Source organism: Gossypium raimondii, chromosome 5, assembly GCF_025698545.1.
Source record: "Gossypium raimondii isolate GPD5lz chromosome 5, ASM2569854v1, whole genome shotgun sequence".
Taxonomy (NCBI): domain Eukaryota; kingdom Viridiplantae; phylum Streptophyta; class Magnoliopsida; order Malvales; family Malvaceae; genus Gossypium; species Gossypium raimondii.
The window spans coordinates 24,371,723-24,391,523 of NC_068569.1; the positions used below are offsets into that span (position 1 = coordinate 24,371,723).

General features: G+C 31.5%; 1 protein-coding gene across 1 annotated transcript; it reads left to right on the forward strand.

Moving 5' to 3' along the window:
- The first annotated feature begins 9,990 nt into the window (after nt 1-9,990).
- LOC105770233 (putative transcription elongation factor SPT5 homolog 1) lies at nt 9,991-16,966 on the forward strand. The gene is made up of 22 exons (XM_012591336.2): nt 9,991-10,442; nt 11,845-12,080; nt 12,197-12,343; nt 12,428-12,586; nt 12,668-12,751; nt 12,862-12,932; nt 13,020-13,377; nt 13,487-13,642; nt 13,724-13,821; nt 13,903-13,951; nt 14,031-14,183; nt 14,272-14,415; nt 14,493-14,586; nt 14,727-14,888; nt 14,970-15,018; nt 15,110-15,204; nt 15,317-15,395; nt 15,494-15,548; nt 15,657-15,774; nt 15,854-15,997; nt 16,248-16,345; nt 16,609-16,966. Exons 1-22 carry the CDS (start codon nt 10,094-10,096, stop codon nt 16,846-16,848), a joined length of 3,138 nt encoding a protein of 1,045 aa, XP_012446790.1. The 5' UTR covers nt 9,991-10,093; the 3' UTR covers nt 16,849-16,966.
- The last annotated feature ends 2,835 nt before the right edge of the window (nt 16,967-19,801 follow it).

The window sequence follows — 19,801 nt, forward strand, 5'->3', positions numbered from 1 at the left end:
TTATATTTAAAATTTAATCTTCATATTTTTATTTTTTAAAATTAAACTTTTATTTCTGGAATTTTAAATTTTAAATATTTTTGTTAACATTGTTATAATTATTCTATTAAATTTGATAATGTGACATTTTAAAATTAATAAAAAATTCTCGTTTGGTATCTATTTAATAAAATAATGACATTGTAATGCATCTGAATTTAATAGAGAATTTTAACAGTGTTACCAATTCTTACAAATTCACATAAGCATTTTAACCAAAATAAAGTATTTAGACTAACTAATGATATTAATAAGAGTTGAGGTACCAAAGTATAAAGTTTTATGTTAAAATTAAAGTATAGAAATTAAATATTAAATTTGACAAAATATAGGGATCTAAATTGAAATTTAGCAATTATTATATAATCTCAAAAATAGAGGATTAAAACTGAAATTTAGCCATCATATTTTCATGTTAAAAATAAGAAGAATAAAAAACAGGTGTCATGAAAGTCCATCCTTTTATATATTAGTATAGATTATAATTAAATTCTAATATATTTTTAGTTTTAAATTAAGCAATTGAGGTTATACTCTGTTTTACATAGATATTATTAGTTTTTAAGTTTTAAAGTGTTGAAATTATACAAATTTGACATGTGTTGAGGAAAGAAAAAAAGTATTTGGAAAAATTGCAACATAAACCCTTAATCTTTTTTATATAATTTTTCTGATGTTCTACAAATTGTATTTTTCCATTCCAATTTGTTTATATTTACTAATTCAACTTACATTTTGCATAATAAATCACTGTTTAGAAAATCATTTTAAGTTTATCACTATTTTATAAATGAAAAAATTATTAGGATTCAAATAAATATTTAATAATATAAATAATGTTACAATAAATTATTTGAAGGTCACAATATTTAAATTCAATTAATAATTTATATTCACTAATTAATGATTAAGTTAGAAAATATATATAAAAGATAACTTCACGCAATCTACTGATATAATATTTATATTTTAAAATAATTTTAAAATACTATTTATTTAAATTCAGTCTAATAACAATTATCATGTTTTTAAAATTAAACTTATATATTATTATGTTACAATTTCATAATCATGTTGTTAATGAAACATTACAAAATTTATGAAAAATTAAAAATAATTTAATATAATTTAATTAATACATACAATCAATTTGTGCATAGCACGGATAAGGAAAGCTAATATATCTATTATAAGATATGCAACATTTAATGAAACTTGTCTACATGTTATGGTTATTTGTGACAAACAGATAGTCTCATTGCTTGACACATCACTATATCTTATATTAAATTAATATAAATATAAAGGATAAATTGTTTGAATCATTACCCAAGTATTTGGATCAATAGGATCACATGTTTATATTAGAGATGTAGCCACATTGTTTAGAGCATCAAATTCAAGAAGGGTTTGTTCCTTCCCAAATTTGCAATGGTTCAATTGTAGAGATAGATAGCAAGCCTTTCAAATTCTTAGTCATTTAGTTGTTGGGTTCTCCTTATTTTCTTTCTATTCTAAAAGAGATAACATCATTGGAGGAATCACTTTCTGAATCGATCTTTTCTCCTCCTTCACTTTTTTATTCAAATCAAAACCTTTTGAACTATTGTTGCTAAAATCAATATCAGGGTTTTGACTTTGTTATTGGTTATTTAACTTTATTAAGGATTCTTTAATAGATTGATTTTCATGTTCACTTTTCATTTTGGATCATACTTACTTGTCCTATTAATTTTGGTCATATTTGAAGAAATAGAGCGAAGTTAAAACTTGATTCTCAAAAGAAAATCACGAATATCATATTCTAGTAAAGGAACAAGAGGTATTTCAAAGTGAGTACAATTTCTACGTTAGGGTGAAAGATAAAATAATAATCAAAACATCGTCCTATTTAAACATAAATATTTTATCAAATAGGTAAACTAGAGTTTGAGAAAGTAAAATATTGTAATGGATAATTTTTCTTGTTGTTTGAGATAACTTTCAAAAACAATGACATGATCGAATGAAGAACAAAACAAAAAATATACAATAAAATTTGAATATTACAAATCATTATATCACTTTAAAGTCTCTCAACCCTGTTACCATCCAATAATTTTATAAAAAAGTTACTCAGTTGTTTGTCTATGGGCACATGTTTTAACTTAACCATTTTATTCTCAACTAAGTCTTTCATGAAGTGGTGACGATATATTTTATTCTTGAGTGTAATACTAGATTCTTTGATATGTTAATGGCATTTGTGTCATCACAATACATTGTGGCACAAGTTGTGGGTACATCAGAGTCTACAAGCATTTGTGTCATTCAAATTAATAAGTGGATAGGGAGATAGAATTTTGCTTATTGATATATCATAAGATTATATTGTTTACAAGATAAAAGCATGCTATGGAGGTGTTTTTTCGATCATTTATGTTCCCTGCCTAATCAACATCACAATATCTTACAAGGTTAAAATTAGTATATTTAGTAAATCAAATAACCAAATTCAATCTAACATTCACATGTCTAATGATTTGTTTGACAACCTTCAAATGTGAATCCTTTGGCAAGGCTTGATGTCGAGCACATATGCCAACATGATGGCTAATATTTGGTTTGTTAGTTGTAAGATACAAGAGACTACCAATCATATGCTTCAATAAGTGGTCAATCTGTTGCCACACCCTATTCATCTTTAGTGAGTATCATTCAATCCCGATTGAAGTTCTTAAAACCTTATAAGATTCTATGCCAAATTTCTTTACTAAACCTTAGACATACTTTTCTTGAACGATGAAGGTTCATTTCTTAAGTTGCTTAATCTGAAAACTTAGAAAATATGCTAGCTACCCTACCATACTCATTCCAAATTCAACTTTCACGAGGTCAAAAAATTCTTAAGAAGCTTTTGAAGAAGTGAACTAAAAGAAAAATGTCATCCACATAGATTTGTTTACCTACCATACTCATTCCAAATTCAGCTTTCACGAGGTTAACAAATTCTTAAGAAGTTTTTGAATGAGTGAAATAAAAGAAAAATGTCATCCACATAGATTTGTGCTATTGTGATTCATTATTTTATCCTTTTAATAAAAAGGGTTTTATCAACACTCTCTCTTACAAAACCTTTCTCGTACAAATACTTAGGGGCATAGTTAGAAATTTGTTTTAGGGGGGGCTAGAGATGAATTATAATTGTTTTCTTTAGTATAATTTTACCATTATACTAATATATCATTTCATAAATTTTAATGGATAAATGGTAAATCTACCATTTTAGGGAAGGGAAGGCCACTATTTGCCCCCTATTGCCTTCACCATTGCAAATATTTGGTGATTCTTCCATACCAAGCTTTAGGGGCTTGTTTTAATCCACATAGAGCTTTTGTTAACTTGTAAACATGACCAAGATGACTAGCATTTGTAAAACATTTTGGTTGAGCAACATATATCTCATCATTCAAAAATCCATTCAAGAAGACACTTTTGACTTCCATTTGGTAGAGTTTAATGTCTAAGTGACACGCCAAAGCTAAAATAACTTGATGGATTCAAGACTTGTCCTAGGGGCAAAGGTTTCATCAAAATCTACCCCTTCGACTTAAGTGTTCCATTGTACAACTAGTCTGACTTTGTTCCTAATAATGTTGCCTAGCTCATTAGTTTTCTTTTTGAAGGTCCACTTATTACCAATGATGTTACAATTTTTTGTTTTAGGCACTAGCTTCCACGCTTGGTTTCTTTCAAACTATAACATTTCTTCCTACATTGATTGTATCCAAAAACTCATTTTGCAAGGTTTCTTCCACACTCTTGGTTCAACACTTGAGATGTAACAAGCAAAACTTACAATGTCCCTGTAGTTAGGTTGTGGCTTGCATCTAGTCTTGATTCATTTATTCACCTTACCGATTACATCTTCTATGGGGTGTTTCTTTTATATTCTAATAAATGGTTGTAACTTTGAAGTATTGGCTTAGAGTGTACAATGACCTATGGGCGCATTCTCTGGTACATATATCTTCTCACTTTGTGTGATCACTTTCTAGTGCAACTTCATACTCATCTTCCTTTGCTCTTTTGTTTCATCATGTAAAATAAGGTCCCTTGGCTAGTGTATATACTAATCCACATTTATTAAGATAGTCTAATAGCTTATTTTCCATTTTAATTTTATTTTTATTGAATGATAGGTTGGTTAAAGTCCCTTATAACAATCCACTTGTCTTCTCGAACAAGTTGGTTAGCTAATTAATATAGTCTATCCCAAACTTTTTATCTTTCATTTAAAATCATATGGCCAAAAAGATAAACAAGTCAAAAGGATCTATCGGGTTTCTTAGTGTAAGTAATAAAATATTATTATCCATAAATCATATATTACAAGAAACTAAGCTAGATCACATGAGAATTGTCCATCCCCTTTTAACTACACAGTTTGTATCGATTATGAGCTATAAACCCACTTCGTTTCCAACATTTTTACAATAATTCACTGTTATTTTCATAAGGAAATATAAGTTAGCCTTCACTTTTCAGGTCAAGTATCCATAGTGAAACGATGTTAGAGGTTAACCCAACTCTTTAACATTCAAATTGATAAGGATCATAGCGATGTAAGAGGTTGTTGAGAGAGAACCTACCTTAACTATTCCTTATTATTTGACCTTACAATAGAGAAATAAGCAAGCATCTTAGTCCTAAAATCATTGATTCCATAGGACTAATTGACAACAATATCATCTAACACAACGTTCATACTTAATACCTCTACAACATCATTATTCTCATCACCAAACGAAATTTCCATCAACAATAGTAAAATTATTATTGAGATACGCACCAACATTAAAAATAGATAAATTCTTATAGGCATCGATTACAACAATTGTATTGACATCTTACACTTGTTCTTCTTCATGAATGCAAACTCTTTTACGTATTACTTTTAGCTCAAACTCTCTTAGAATAATCTTCACCTCTTCTTCTTTTCATTTCCCTTTACTTTTTTACGATTTTGATCCTTTACAACAACGTTTACAATGTTCTATCATCCTTCCTCAATCACATTCTCAACCACATTAATATGGGTCTCGTTTTAACTCGAATCAACATTTTCAATAATTCCTTATTGCCTCTATATATGTACACCACTCAAATAATAAATATTAAAACTCTATGTAAATTTAACCTTTACCTTATAAGTGAACCTCATCCGTCTCACCCCCATTTCTTTCAGAAATTATATGTCCATGATGCCACAACGTTTGCATGATTAATCTAAGGGCACATTTTCCCAAGGTCTATCAGCTACTGGGTTTTTACGTCGGGAACCTCTCAAATTATTATTAGAATTCTTAAGTCCTTTAGCTCAATAGAGAGGGCCTCTAAGGACCTATTAAGGGCTCTTACCTCTCTGGATTCAATCTAAGCTATAACATTGCCTTCATATATAATAGCTAAAAGATGAGGAGAAAGTGCAATTGTAGTTTTCATTTTATCCATCACTTCTAACTGTTGAAGTTTTATTTTTAAATTTACTTTACCATTTGAATTTAATTCACCATTTTCGTTATTTCCTCTCTTTTTTATTTTTGGTCCTTGAATTTACCATCAACCTCACTAAGCTCCTTTACATTTTTGTCTTGAGATCACTCATTTAATCTAAAATTTGAAGGCAATTGAGTTTCCTCATATTGGTGCGTGGGGATAAAAATAAACTTATCAGAAATTAACAAAGGCTTCAAGGTGTATATTAATGCCACATTACCACTTTCTTTAAGGTTCTATTTTCCCTCACCTATATTATGGTGTGTAAGAGAGTTAATGGCAAGTGAAACTCGAGGATACAATGAAGCCCAATGGCTATCTATGTGTTACACTGACGGAAACAGTCCACTGAGCATCGAGTGGAGCATAGTAAGGATATCAATTTCTGCAAAAAAATTTTGCAGTAATTTTTTTATAAAACTATCTAGAAAGAAACTTTTTTTTTTATGTTTTTAGGTTGTCATGCAAATGAAACTTCACTTCTATTTATAGAAGGTCTCATGTCTCTTCATAAGGATATAACCATCCAAATGGATAGTCATATCTTTAAGCATAAACATAATTATTCAATAGATATCTACTTGAATAATTATGACCTTTTATTATTAATTAAGTGACATAAATTTTGGTAACTTATAACTTTTCATTAGCAACTATTGGAACACTATATCTATATAAAAAATATTCCAACACCTCTTTCCTCTCTTCTATTGTTTCATTCAAAAGAATCTCTATGCTGTAGTTGAAACAGCTCATTTTCAGTAAAATTGAAACAGTGTTTTCGGGACCACAAATTCGAGGTCGGAAGAAAATTTATTTTATTATTATTTTATGGTCTACATTATGATAGTAATATCGTATGAAAATTTCATTAAGAAATTTTACTGATTACATGTCTAATCTGATAAAAAGGACTAAATTGCATAAAATGCAAAAGTTGAATTCTAGTAGCTAAAGGTATCAAATAGCTATGGAATTTAAAATCAAAGGTCATTATATGAAAAATTTACCAATAGAGGAGTTAGTAGATAAGGATGATTATTCATCATTGGAAATTAAGGAATTATTAAGGTTAATTTTGGAAAGATGATAAAATAATGATGATAAATGAAATAAATAATTAAAATATAATCATTTTCATCATATTTCATAAAACAAAATACATGGAAACCCTAGTCATGGATGTTGAGTTCAAGTAAGCTATTTTTGCTTAATTAGGTATGTATTATTGTCCCGCTTTTAATTATTTTTATGTTTTCGAGATCGTAAAAGCTTAATCTAGATATCTTGGGATTAATTTGCAAAACTATTAAAGTGTTAAGGTTTTGCCATGGATAAGTATAGTTGAATTATGAAGTTTTATGGTAGAAAATGAAAGGTTGTTGATAGATAAACAACTTTTGTAAATAGAATTTTGATGAAATTATGATTTAGGGACTACATTGAAAAGATGGAAATTTCATGGAAAAATTCTAAATTTTATGAAATACATGGGCTGATATTGTTATATATGAAAATCAGTTAGGCTTGGAATAAGGATTAAATTGTATGAGTTTCATTTTCCGAGCATAGGGACAAAATCATAATTAATTAAAAGTATAAGGGAAAAATAGTAATTTTGCCAAAGATGTGTATTGGAATGAATTGAATGTGAATTGTATCAAATTGAGCTAAATTCATTCATATAGATCCGGATAGACCTAGTATGGAGTTAGATCGAGGAAAAGAAAAAGTATCGGATTAGTAGCTTACAAATCTACGTATATTTGTCGAGGTAAGTTCGTGTAACTAAATTGTATATTTGTATGATTTGAATTAATATTGTTGTGTGTGTGATTTGTATAAAATGCCATGTATATTATTGATCACATATCTGACAAGTACTGTGTCCCATTTGAATCTTAGAAAATCGATAGATACAAATGACATGTCATTAAGGGTTCCCAATTAATGGCTCTCTTGAACTTCCCGTTTACATACTCGTATGGGCATACCTGTATATGAATTGACGGATTACAAATTTGTACACCTCGCGTGTACTACCCGTGTATCCAAAGATATTTTAAATGGTTCAACGGGTAAAGTTCTGATATGAGATAATATGAATTCGAGATGAATTATTACGGGTATATACTTGAAATACATGGATATGATTTGTACATGTTATACAGAAACATGATGTGGAAAGTATATGTATATGGAAATTTGATTATTGATGAGCTCATACATGTTTCTTGATATTTATATGAAATATATGACTAACATGGTTGATGAGGATAAGTGGTTAGGCTATTGGTCAAATTGCTTTGGATATATCTTGTTTAATTACCTTAAATGTGAATAAATGGTAAGTCAAATTCCATGTTATACGAAATTACTAAGCTTAAATGCTTACTCTGTTTTATTTCCCCTATTTTATAGTAACTTGGAAGCTCGTTAAGGTTTGAAGCTGGTCGGAGCTACATCACACTACCCATCGACCCATTTTAGTTATAATGGCATATATAGGTTCATTTGGCCAATGATGGCATACAATTGTTTTGTTGTGATTAGCCATTTGAATGGCTTGAATTTGATGTATATATATGTGACATTATCATGTTTAATGTGTGATTGGTATGGTTGAATGACAGATAATTCATAAGCATATTGATGGTTGGATTGGATTGGTATATTAGGTATAAATACGCTTATATGTGTATTTGGTTAATTTGGTAATTACGGATTCTTGGATATATGTGATGATATGTTATGTTTAATACATGAGTTTGGCTTGTGTGAAGTGGTTTTGATGTAGGTTGAAGACAAATTGGGTGAGAAATGTGGCTAGAAAAATGGCCTATTTCGTCTACACGGACAAAGACACGGGCATGTGTCTCAGCTGTATGTCACACACGGCTAGATGACACGGCCGTGTGTCCCCTGTATCTTTTAATTTGCAAAACAGAATGCTCAGACGACCTAGCACACAAGCATGTAGCTTGACTGTGTGACCCAAGTCAGAGAGCTCATAAGTTTGGACACAGGCTGGGACACGGTCGTGTATCCCTATTTCAAATGCCCACACGACCTGAGACACGGTCATGTCTCTTGACCGTGTGAAACACACAGCCTGGCCACACGGGGCTTGTGTCCCTTGCACCTTTGAATTTTTTTTTAAATATTTTCTAAATTTCTTAAGCACCTGATTTAGTCTCGACTTGTTTCTATTATGTATTTTGGGCCTCGAAGGCTCACATAAGGGATATTATGCATGATTTCGATTAGTTTCTGATATGAATGCTATATGATATGAAATATTTGTTTATTTGTTCTGTAAATTTTGGTAATACTCTATAACCCTATTCCGGCGACGAATACGGGTTAGGAGTGTTTCAGTAGTATTAGTTGTCTAGTCATAGGAGATCCAAAGTCAACATCTTGTCCTACTTGATCCTTCTCACCTTTCGTCATGTCTTTAGACATTATCTCCCTATTCATTTTCAACGGACTTGTTGACATTACTGAAAAAGGCATTGAATGGAAAATGAGCAATGACAAACCTCGTTTTTTGCTGGTAACCCTTTTTGACACTAGTGATGAGATTTTTTATATGGCTAAGGGAGGTGCAAATGGTGACATTGGTCTTCCTGGTGTCGAACCAAGTCTCAATCCTAATTTTGCACTTTTCAATCTCTATGTCTTTTGTGAGATGAAAGCGAGATTGAGGTGCTTAAAGATACGAATGAGCTTACCCTTGAAGCCCTCAATCTTGATAATCTTAGTTTTCACTTTGAAGTTAAACCTATCAAGAATATCTATGATCTCTAATTCATAGGTGATTTGAGTTTAAAGAGAGAGAGCGAGAGAGATTTGTGAACTTCCACTAGATAGATCTTAACCAGCAACAACAATAGCCTGGACAACTATATTTTGTTCCATTTTTGGTAGAATTAAATGTATATCTAATATCTCCATTTTATATTTATGAGTTCCTCTTTATTTTCTAAGTAAAACTTGGGTAATTTTGAAATAAAAATTGAAGAGTGAAGAGTGCTTTTTTTAGTATTTTAATTTTTAACATTTTTTAATTATTAAAACTTTGATAAAAATTTAAATGAAGTAACATAAAAATTGGTTAGAGGATGGTAAAGATTCAAGTCGGCCCAATTAAAGTTGATCAGGCGCATATTAAAAAAATAGCCTCTACAATTATATTTTCTTCCATTTATTGTATAGTTAATATAAAATTTGAGTAAAAATTGAAGAGTGAAAAATATTTTAAATTTTAAATTATTAATTATTAAAATAACATAAAAATGCATTGTAGGATAGTAAAGATTGAAGCCCGCCCAATTAAAGTCGATATTGGAATGTTAAAAGAAATGGGTAAGGGAAAAAAAAAACTATTTATTTAAAGGAAATCTAATCTTTCCCCTTTCCATATATAGGGTTTCCATTTCCATTAAAATTATTTTCAAAGAATATATATCATCACAAACAAAAACCTCAGAGCCCTCTCGATAGAGTTGCTACGATGGTAAGGCGATTCGACGATGAAGAAGATGATGACGTCGAAGAGGAAGAGTATGAAGATGAGGAAGAACAGTTATTGGACGACGAGGATTATGACCTCGACGAAGACGTAGGGAGAGGCCGTGGCGGTTCGAGTAAGAAGCGTGGCAGATCTGATTTCATCGACGACTTGGCGGAGGAGGATGATGAGGAAGATGAAGATGATGATGATGAGGTTTATGGCGGCGGCGGCGGTGGTGGTGGTCGAGGTGGGAAACGACACAAGGCTCCGCGTGATGGCTCTCAGTTTTTTGATCTTGAAGCACAGGTTGATAGCGACGAGGAAGAGGAAGAGGATGAAGGGGAAGACGGTAATTTCCTCTGCCTTACTTTTGTTTTAGTTATCCTTTGCTAATTGGGTTGATTGGAAGTGAAATTGGTAATAAAATGGGAGAAAAAGAGAAATATTTAATTTGCTTGAATAGATGATATGTGGGGATGAATCAAAATCAGTTTCTACTTAGAAATTAGTTTCACTTCAAAGCTTACGGTTGTTCAATATGGTATTTTGGAGGTTACAATGATATACCCTTTTAATGGAAATCTACTTCTAACTTGATTCTGCTGTTAGCGGCCGCTTAAGCTTTTAAAAATGAAGATTAAAGTAGCCCTTTTGTTTTTCCCGGAAGAGATCATAATTTGCATTCCAGTTATGTAATTGGCATTTATATTTATCTTATGCTGTAACTTCTGATTATGGAATCATTTATCAGAAATGTTGATTGAATGAGGTTGTTAAATATCTAAAAGCGAAAATTGTTATCGGCGCCTTGGTGGGATAATAAGATGTGGCATTAGTTTCTGACATTGTAATGGTTTTGAATGTCAATAAACTTTTCATTTTAGATTGATATATCCGATTTTCTAGGTGTACATTTCTGTTATTGTTTTTATGGTTCTTTATTTTTACATTTGTTGGGATACTGGGGGCTGAGGGCCTGGTTCTCTGCATCTAGGAATTCTCTTTTTTGTTACAGAAATTACTCAATCTGAAAATTTTCTAACTTCATAAAATTTCAACTAGCTTCTATTTTTCAACTATTTTTCATTACAAACTTTCTGTGAAGAATTCCTCCATGACATTGAACTAACAAATACTTGTATGCTAGACATGGCAGAAAAAGCTCATTCTGCCGGGCTTTTGATTCACCTTTGTGTTATAGTTCTATAGCATTCTAGCATTTATATAAGTGTTGGGATACTTTGCATCTGATTCTCTGCAAAACTAAGAATATCTCGTTATTCCAAAATTTTAATTACCTGATCTGAGTTTTTAGGTCAACTTTTTTTCCTTCCTGTAATTTTAAGTTCAACTTAGTCCTTTTTTTAAGCTCCTTAGTTTTTAGCTTATTGTGCATCTTTTGGTTTCTATATTGGTTAAATTTGCCTAAATCTATTGTGTTTTGATGTCATGTAGTAGTGATAGTTGGATAAAAATTATATGCGGAAACTATGTATGTGAATCTCATGGCTGGTGTCCTTTGTTCTTTGCCCTTTCAAAGTTTTCTGCCCAATCAATGCTACTTTCAATTATCTCATACACCTTTTCCTTAACAAAAAAGATAAATGTGGCTTTTATATGCTGAAGATACATTTCACAGTCAACACAATTATAGGATTTCCCATAGCAAGCTATTTGATTTATAACTACTGTGGAATGTTTTGATGGATATCTGAGTCTGGTGATCTTTGTCAAATCTTCTATTCATGCAGGCTTCATAGTTGACAGTGGAGCTGATATGCCTGATGAAGATGTTGGTAGAAGGATGCGTCGCCCATTACCTCTTCGGGAGGATGAACAAGAAGATGTTGAAGCTCTTGAAAGAAGCATTCAAGCTAGGTATGCAAGATCAAGTCACGCAGAATATGACGAGGAGACAACTGATGTGGAACAGCAAGCACTTTTGCCATCTGTAAGAGATCCAAAGTTGTGGATGGTGAAATGTGCGGTATGTACTAATGTCCTCTTCAACTTTTTGGAAATTTGTTTTTGAACAAAAAATTTTTTATGATTATTTGGACAATTTTCATTGAAGTTTACTAAGGTAATGTTTATGAATGGTAGATTGGTCGTGAACGAGAGACAGCAGTTTGCCTCATGCAGAAATACATTGATAAAGGATCTGAATTGCAGATCAGGTCTGTTATTGCCCTTGATCACCTAAAAAATTATATTTATATTGAAGCAGACAAGGAAGCCCATGTGAGGGAGGTATGTGATAATTGCTGCTTTTGGCTTATTTTTGATGAGTGGCTTAGCTTTAGATATCTATTGATCAATTTTAATCTGCTTCAGGCTATCAAAGGTATACGCAATATATTTGGAGCAAAGATAATGCTTGTTCCAATAAGGGAAATGACTGATGTTTTATCAGTTGAAAGCAAAGCGATTGATCTTTCAAGAGATACCTGGGTCAGAATGAAGATTGGGACATATAAGGGTGATCTTGCTCAAGTATGATTTTTGTCCTTGCCAGTCTACTTCCATGAATTCTTCGTACGTAATTTATAGTCTGACCTAATTTCCATTTTGCAGGTAGTTGATGTGGATAATGTTCGGCAAAGAGTCACTGTGAAATTGATCCCTAGGATTGACTTACAAGCCCTAGCGAATAAATTGGTATGAAATGGATCGCATTTATGAAAAATTAAACAGAGTTAGTATTAACTTGTTAATCTCTCTTTTCTGGTTCTGTTGTCCTTGATTTGCACATTTACTATTTTATACAGGAAGGGAGAGAAGTTGCAAAGAAGAAAGCTTTTGTTCCTCCTCCTCGTTTTATGAATGTTGATGAAGCTAGGTAGTCTCAAATGGTTTCAACTTCTAGTGGAAAATCTACCACTTTTGTGTTGCTTCATAATAACTTAATTCTCAATATTTTTTCTAGGGAACTTCATATTCGTGTAGAGCACAGACGAGATCCAATGTCTGGTGATTACTTTGAGAATATTGGTGGCATGTTGTTTAAAGATGGGTTCTTGTACAAAACAGTGTCAATGAAGTCAATTAGTGCTCAGAACATAAAACCAACTTTTGATGAACTTGAAAAATTTCGGACACCAAGTGTGAAAGGAGAAGGTGAAATGGTCGGTTTGTCAACTTTGTTTGCGAACAGGAAGAAAGGTCATTTCATGAAGGGTGATGCTGTTATTGTTGTGAAGGGGGATCTGAAAAATTTAAAGGGATGGGTTGAAAAGGTTGAGGAAGAGAATGTCCACATCAGACCAGAAATGAAAGGCCTTCCTGTAAGAATTCAGTTGGTTTTGGTGTTCTTTGAATTAAGTCTTTGAGTGCTGGTTTGCATATAACTTTCCTTATTGCGAGGACATACTTAGCCTTTGTGATGATTTGCAGAAAACTCTGGCTGTTAACGAAAAAGAGCTATGTAAGTACTTTGAGCCTGGGAATCATGTGAAGGTTGTCGCTGGGACTAAGGAAGGTGCAACTGGGATGGTTGTCAAGGTTGAGCAGCATGTGCTCATCATTTTATCTGATACAACCAAAGAACATGTGAGTCATGCATTTTTCAAGTTTGGTTTTGATTGAAGGACTATCTTAATGGAAAAATTAATTTGCCTTTTTTTTTATCAGATTCGTGTTTTTGCTGATGATGTTGTTGAGAGCTCTGAAGTAACGACTGGTGTTACAAAAATTGGGGATTATGAGCTTCATGACCTTGTGCTACTAGAGTAAGTAGTTTCTTGCTGAAGAATTTGATTTACTGTCTTTAGTTAATTTGGGTGCCTAACATGTGGGTTCTGTTGGTGCAGTAACAATAGCTTTGGTGTAATTATACGTGTAGAAAGGGAAGCGTTTCAGGTGAATCAACATCTCCCAAATGGCATGAGTTTTGGCACATCTTACTTGAATATAATCTTAGTCTTGTACTTTCCTTTAGGTTCTTAAGGGGGTTCCTGAGAGACCAGAGGTATCTCTTGTCAAATTGAGGGAAATCAAATGCAAGCTTGAGAAGAAATTTGACGTGCAAGATAGATATAGGAATACTGTTTCTGTAAAAGATGTGGTTAGGATACTTGAGGGTTCTTGTAAAGTAAGATTCTCATTTCCAATTTGGATTGCCTAATTAGTTACTCTGTGGGTTTATATAGTTTACAAATTATCTTATCCCATCATGTTAGGGGAAACAAGGCCCTGTTGAGCATATATACAAAGGAGTCTTGTTCGTTTATGATCGTCATCACCTTGAGCATGCTGGCTTTATATGTGCTAAAGCTGGTTCTTGTTGTGTAGTGGGAGGAGCACGTTCCAATGGGAATAGAAATGTAAGTCCTCTCTCTCTCTGGTGGTTAAGTCATGTGTAATTTATATCATCCTCATGCATTTTGATTCAATCGCTTAGGGTGATTCCCTCTCAAGATTTGGTGGCTTCAAGACTCCACCTCGTGTACCACCTTCGCCAAGGAGATTTTCTAGGGGAGGTCCTCCATTTGATTGTATGTTGCTGACAATCTTAGTATCCTTGGTTGTACAAATTTAATGGTTATTGAATATCTTTGGGCTATTTTTTCTCAAGGTTAAGTCATAAAATTTCATTATAAGGCTGATGCTATTAACATCTGTCCCTTCAAAACAGCTGGAGGAAGGCACAGAGGTGGAAGAGGAGGGCATGATGCTTTGGTTGGGACTACTGTGAAAATTCGACAGGGCCCTTATAAGGGTTACCGTGGACGTGTTGTAGATATTAAAGGTCAATCAGTTCGAGTTGAGTTAGAGTCTCAAATGAAGGTTGTTACAGGCAAGTTCAAGTTCCAGTTTTGAATGTTCTCTCCTTCATTTTAGTATCTTTGCGGCTTATATGACCTGTTTCTTTTTGCAGTCGACCGCAATTTTGTATCTGATAATGTCGTTATTTCAACACCGCACCGGTAAATATGATATCTTTGAGATTCCTTTTGTTGTTTTTGACTATGAAAATCCTCTTCCTATATCTGTCCAATGTTTGTTTTGTTGTACTAGTGAGACATCCCGGTATGGTATGGGAAGTGAAACACCTATGCGCTCTGCACGAACTCCATTACATCCGTACATGACTCCTATGAGAGATCCTGGAGGTATTTTTTCTTCCATTTAGTGTTTTCTTGTGCTTTAGTTGTGGAGACTTCCTTTATAGCTGATAAAGTTATTTAATAAATAATAATTTAGTTGCTTGTATGTTCTCTGCAGCAACACCTATCCATGATGGCATGAGGACACCTATGCGTGACAGGGCCTGGAATCCTTATGCACCAATGAGTCCACCTAGGTTAATAGTAGATTCCATTAATCTGGTGCATCCGACATTTATTGTTGAATTCATGCCTTGATTTGACTGGTCGTTTTATTTTTGTGACTGCAAAATAGGGATAATTGGGAAGAAGGAAACCCTGCCTCTTGGGGGACCAGTCCACAGTATCAGGTTAGGATTCTTGCACAATTGGCTGCTATTAGCAATGTAGCTATTTTTTTCATACTTCTTCAGAGTACGTTTGTTCGTAAAATAACTGTAAATTCTGTTCTTTTTCAGCCAGGAAGTCCTCCTTCAAGGGCATATGAAGCACCTACACCTGGTTCGGGTTGGGCCAGCACTCCTGGCGGTAGTTACAGTGAGGCTGGAACACCGAGAGACAGCGGTTCAGCTTATGGTTGTAAATTATCATATTCTTGCTATTTGAATGTGTGTAAATGAGTTTTTTAGTGTTACTCATGCTATGTTTGCTGCAGGCAATGCTCCAAGTCCCTATATGCCATCAACACCAAGTGGTCAGCCTATGACACCAAGCTCGGGACCCTATATTCCGGGTACACCTGGAGGGCAGCCAATGACACCAGGAACTGGTGGTCTTGATGCTATGTCTCCTGTAATAGGTGCTATTTCTGTTTCTTCACCTGCTTTTTAAGCAAACTGATCTTTCTTTGGGTCATTGACTGGTGGATATTTCATGGGATTTAAATTGTCTCTCTTATAATAGATATGCATCAATTCTATATAAAAAGGGTTTTGGTGTAAGCCAAGGGTGAAGTTTATTTGAAGTTATTACCTCCATCATAATTCTAAATTTTTAAGAAAAAAAGCAAACTTTAAATATGGTTTCAATATAACATCTGGCTACTGCAGGTCCTGAGAGTGAAGGACCATGGTTCGTGCCAGATATTTTGGTCAATGTGCACAAATCTGGGGATGAGACTCTTGGCGTTATCCAGGAGGTGCTTCCGGTATGTCCCTCATCAAGTTGTTATTTTCTTTTGCTTCTATTTGGTACATCTCCCACGTGATGTTAAACATTGGCATTGCTTTGAACAAAGTTCATAAAAATTTGAACATTACATGTCAATACCCGAGACTGACACCAGTCCTAGTAATATTAGTGAACATCACTTGATTATTTATTTCAAATGGAGCATTTAGCAATCGACTATAATTGTAGTGTTTGGAGAAGTTACTATAAAAGTATTAATTGATGGTCTCGATGATACAGGATGGGTCATGTAAGGTGGCCCTTGGATCAAGTGGCAGTGGGGATACAGTAATCGCCATGCCTAGTGAGATGGAAATCATACCACCGAAGAAATCAGACAAGATCAAAATCATGGGTGGCTCACTACGCGGTCTGACTGGCAAGCTAATCGGGGTAGATGGCACGGATGGCATTGTAAGGATAGATGACAGTCTTGATGTGAAGATATTGGACTTAGTTATACTAGCAAAATTACCCTGATAATAATAACAACAACAATAATGATAACTAGCAATGTATATGACTGTTAAGTAGTTTTTGAGTAAATTTTGTTTGGAATTCACGTTGTCGTAAAGTGGCTTCTTCCTATTCTCTCAAAGCTTTTATGTCTCATGTCCTAATTTCGTCCATTCAATATGGTTTTTTAATTAACTGTTAAAATGTTATCATATCTTTTAATAAATAAAATTTAAGTAAATTCTATTAACTTTGTAAAACAGAGAGTCAGTATAAGTGCTGACGCTTTCTCTGGCGTTTCTTCTTTTGTAAACAATGTTTTGCGGATAACATCGGATTGAAAATTTTAGTGCTTTTTATGTAGGATTGATTAGTTATGATACTTGTTTTCTATGGCACAGGCAGTGTACGGTAAGAGCTGGAGTCTGAGAACCCAACCCAAAAACTCGAATTCTAAAGATCTGAATTTGAAAAGTCTAAACCCGAAAAAGTTGGATAAAATGGGCTTGAGTCTGAAAACCCGATTTGAAAAATTCAAACTTTAAAAAACCTAAACTCAAAAAGACCCGAGTTTGAAAAAGTTAGATCCAAATTTAGTAATAAAAATAAAATAATCAAACTATAACTAAATATTTTTATAAAAGCTTTAATTATTTTTTTCTTAACAAATAAATGAATTATTTCATATATAATGAAATAGTAGCTTTTTTGAGAAATTGAGATTACCATTATTAATTATTTGTAATTGTATTTAGCTTTTTAATTTTTGGAATACAAGTTTATATAGGATAATTTAATTTCTAATTTAGATGAGTTAGATGTATGAAATATCAAGTAACATATTCTATTTCAACTATTGATAAAATGATTAGAGAAATTATAAAACCAAATGCTATATTATGGTTTAAACTTGTGTTATCAAAAGGAAAAATTAGAGATTTTTTTATGTACTAAGGTTCAAACTTCTGTCAGTTCTAACAAATAATCTTTTATAGCTAAAAAAATTTATACTTAAAACATATAATTTATGTCATCAAATATTAATACATGAATGTAATGTCAAGTTATATTTTATTGTATGCATACAAATTTTCCATTATGCAACTATAAAAAATTTTGAATAATAGTATTATTTCATTTTCAAGTTCATCTAATCAATTATTTTAAAATTTAATATAATTAACTTGTAATATATCATATCTTTATAATAAAATTATTTAGAACAATTGATTTTATATAATAATATAGTTTTTATACTAACCAGTAACAATAACAAAATTTTAATGTTAATTAAAATATAATTGGAAATAATATATCATAATTAAAAATTACTTCAAATATAATAAATTAATAATTTATAATGAGATGTAGACATTTAAATTCTGTAAATATATGTATTTATATTTAATGTAAAACCAAACCCTAACCGGAACCAAACCCGAGATCGAACTCAAAATAACTTGAACTTGAAAAAGTTTAAACACAAAAAACTTAAACTCGAACCCAAAATAACCTAACCTGAACCCACCCAAACTCGCTTGATTGCCACACCTATGCACACACTTATTTTTTATTATCTAATAAAATAATTAGTATAAGTAATCATTATTAAAAATTATAGATATATTTAAAAATTAAAGAATTTCAAACTATAATATAAGTATTTGATATTAGAGTTTGATTTAATTTGTATGTGAATAATATGTAATATTAATTGTGGTTTTAATTTACTAATTTTTAAATTTAATGTTAAAATAATTTTTAATACTAAAATAATTTTTAAAATTTTATATTTTAAATTTTTTCTAATTTTATTAATTAAAATGAATTTCAAATGATATCAAATATAATAAAATTAAACTTTATCAATCTTGTCCAAAATATATTTAATTGGGATGAGATTATCATATATATATATATATATATTAATTTTATAATATTTTATTTTCTTGTGCGAAACAACTATTGAGATTAAACCATCTAATTGTATCATAAAATAAAATAAAATAAAATAAAGACAAATTAGAAAATTTAAACTTCCTATAAATAATTAAAATAAAAATATATTTATAAAAGTTAAATAAAATCCAACTCTCTAAAAATTAAAAAAGAATCTAATTAAAAGTAAATACTAAAATATTACAAATAATATAAATTTATTATCAACTTATCAATGGGAATAATTTTTTAATGGTGCTATGTAAATTATTAATACTAAAATGTTCCACCTTTTCAACCTAGGAATCTCGTTTTATACTCACCAGGCGCATGGATAAAACTGATGTTATTTAAATGTTACTGTTTCAACATGTTTAAATATAATGGTAAACATTAATTTTGTGTATATCACTATAACATTAATTCAATATTAATTAATTTAAAATAATATATTTTATTAATAATTAATATATTCAATTGTGTAGTTCAAATAAAAAACTCTATTATACAAAAAATTATCATATGATTTTATTTGTTATTACTAATTAATTAATGTGAATTAAACTTTAACCTAACTATATAGTTCAAATGAATAAAACTCTATTATCTAAAGAAATATAAACTTAATTTTTAATGTCAATTTAATAATATAATGAATAATAAAAGGTATTCTTGTTAATTCAAAATTTCGTTAAACTTGTGCTTTTACAGAATTATAGATATACGTAGATTATAGATAGATATTGATAAATTTAAAATTCCGAAACTATATATTTATATTTATAGTATAATAAAGTTCTTTAAGCTTAATAAAGTGAAACAACGAGTCCAGTCATTTACTTGTTGAGAAAAACCTAGGAGGGCGTGGTGTAAAGTGAATATCGATGGAGCGAGGAGTAGTGGTATGAGTATACCTACGACTCAAGGTGTTGTAGAAGATGGTAACGGAGATTAGATGATGAGTTTCAGCATGAATATTGGGTTATGCTTAATGATGAAAGGTGAACTTTGGGGGCTCTAGAAGGACTGCAGCAAACTT

Excerpts from the sequence above, each read along its gene's own strand:
- LOC105770233 (XM_012591336.2), top strand. The coding sequence starts at position 10,094 with ATGGTAAGGCGATTCGACGATGAAGAAGATGATGACGTCGAAGAGGAA. Across the intron at positions 13,378-13,486 it reads CAGAAATGAAAGGCCTTCCT|AAAACTCTGGCTGTTAACGA; the intron begins GTAAGAATTCAG and ends GATGATTTGCAG. Across the intron at positions 14,416-14,492 it reads GTTCCAATGGGAATAGAAAT|GGTGATTCCCTCTCAAGATT; the intron begins GTAAGTCCTCTC and ends TCAATCGCTTAG.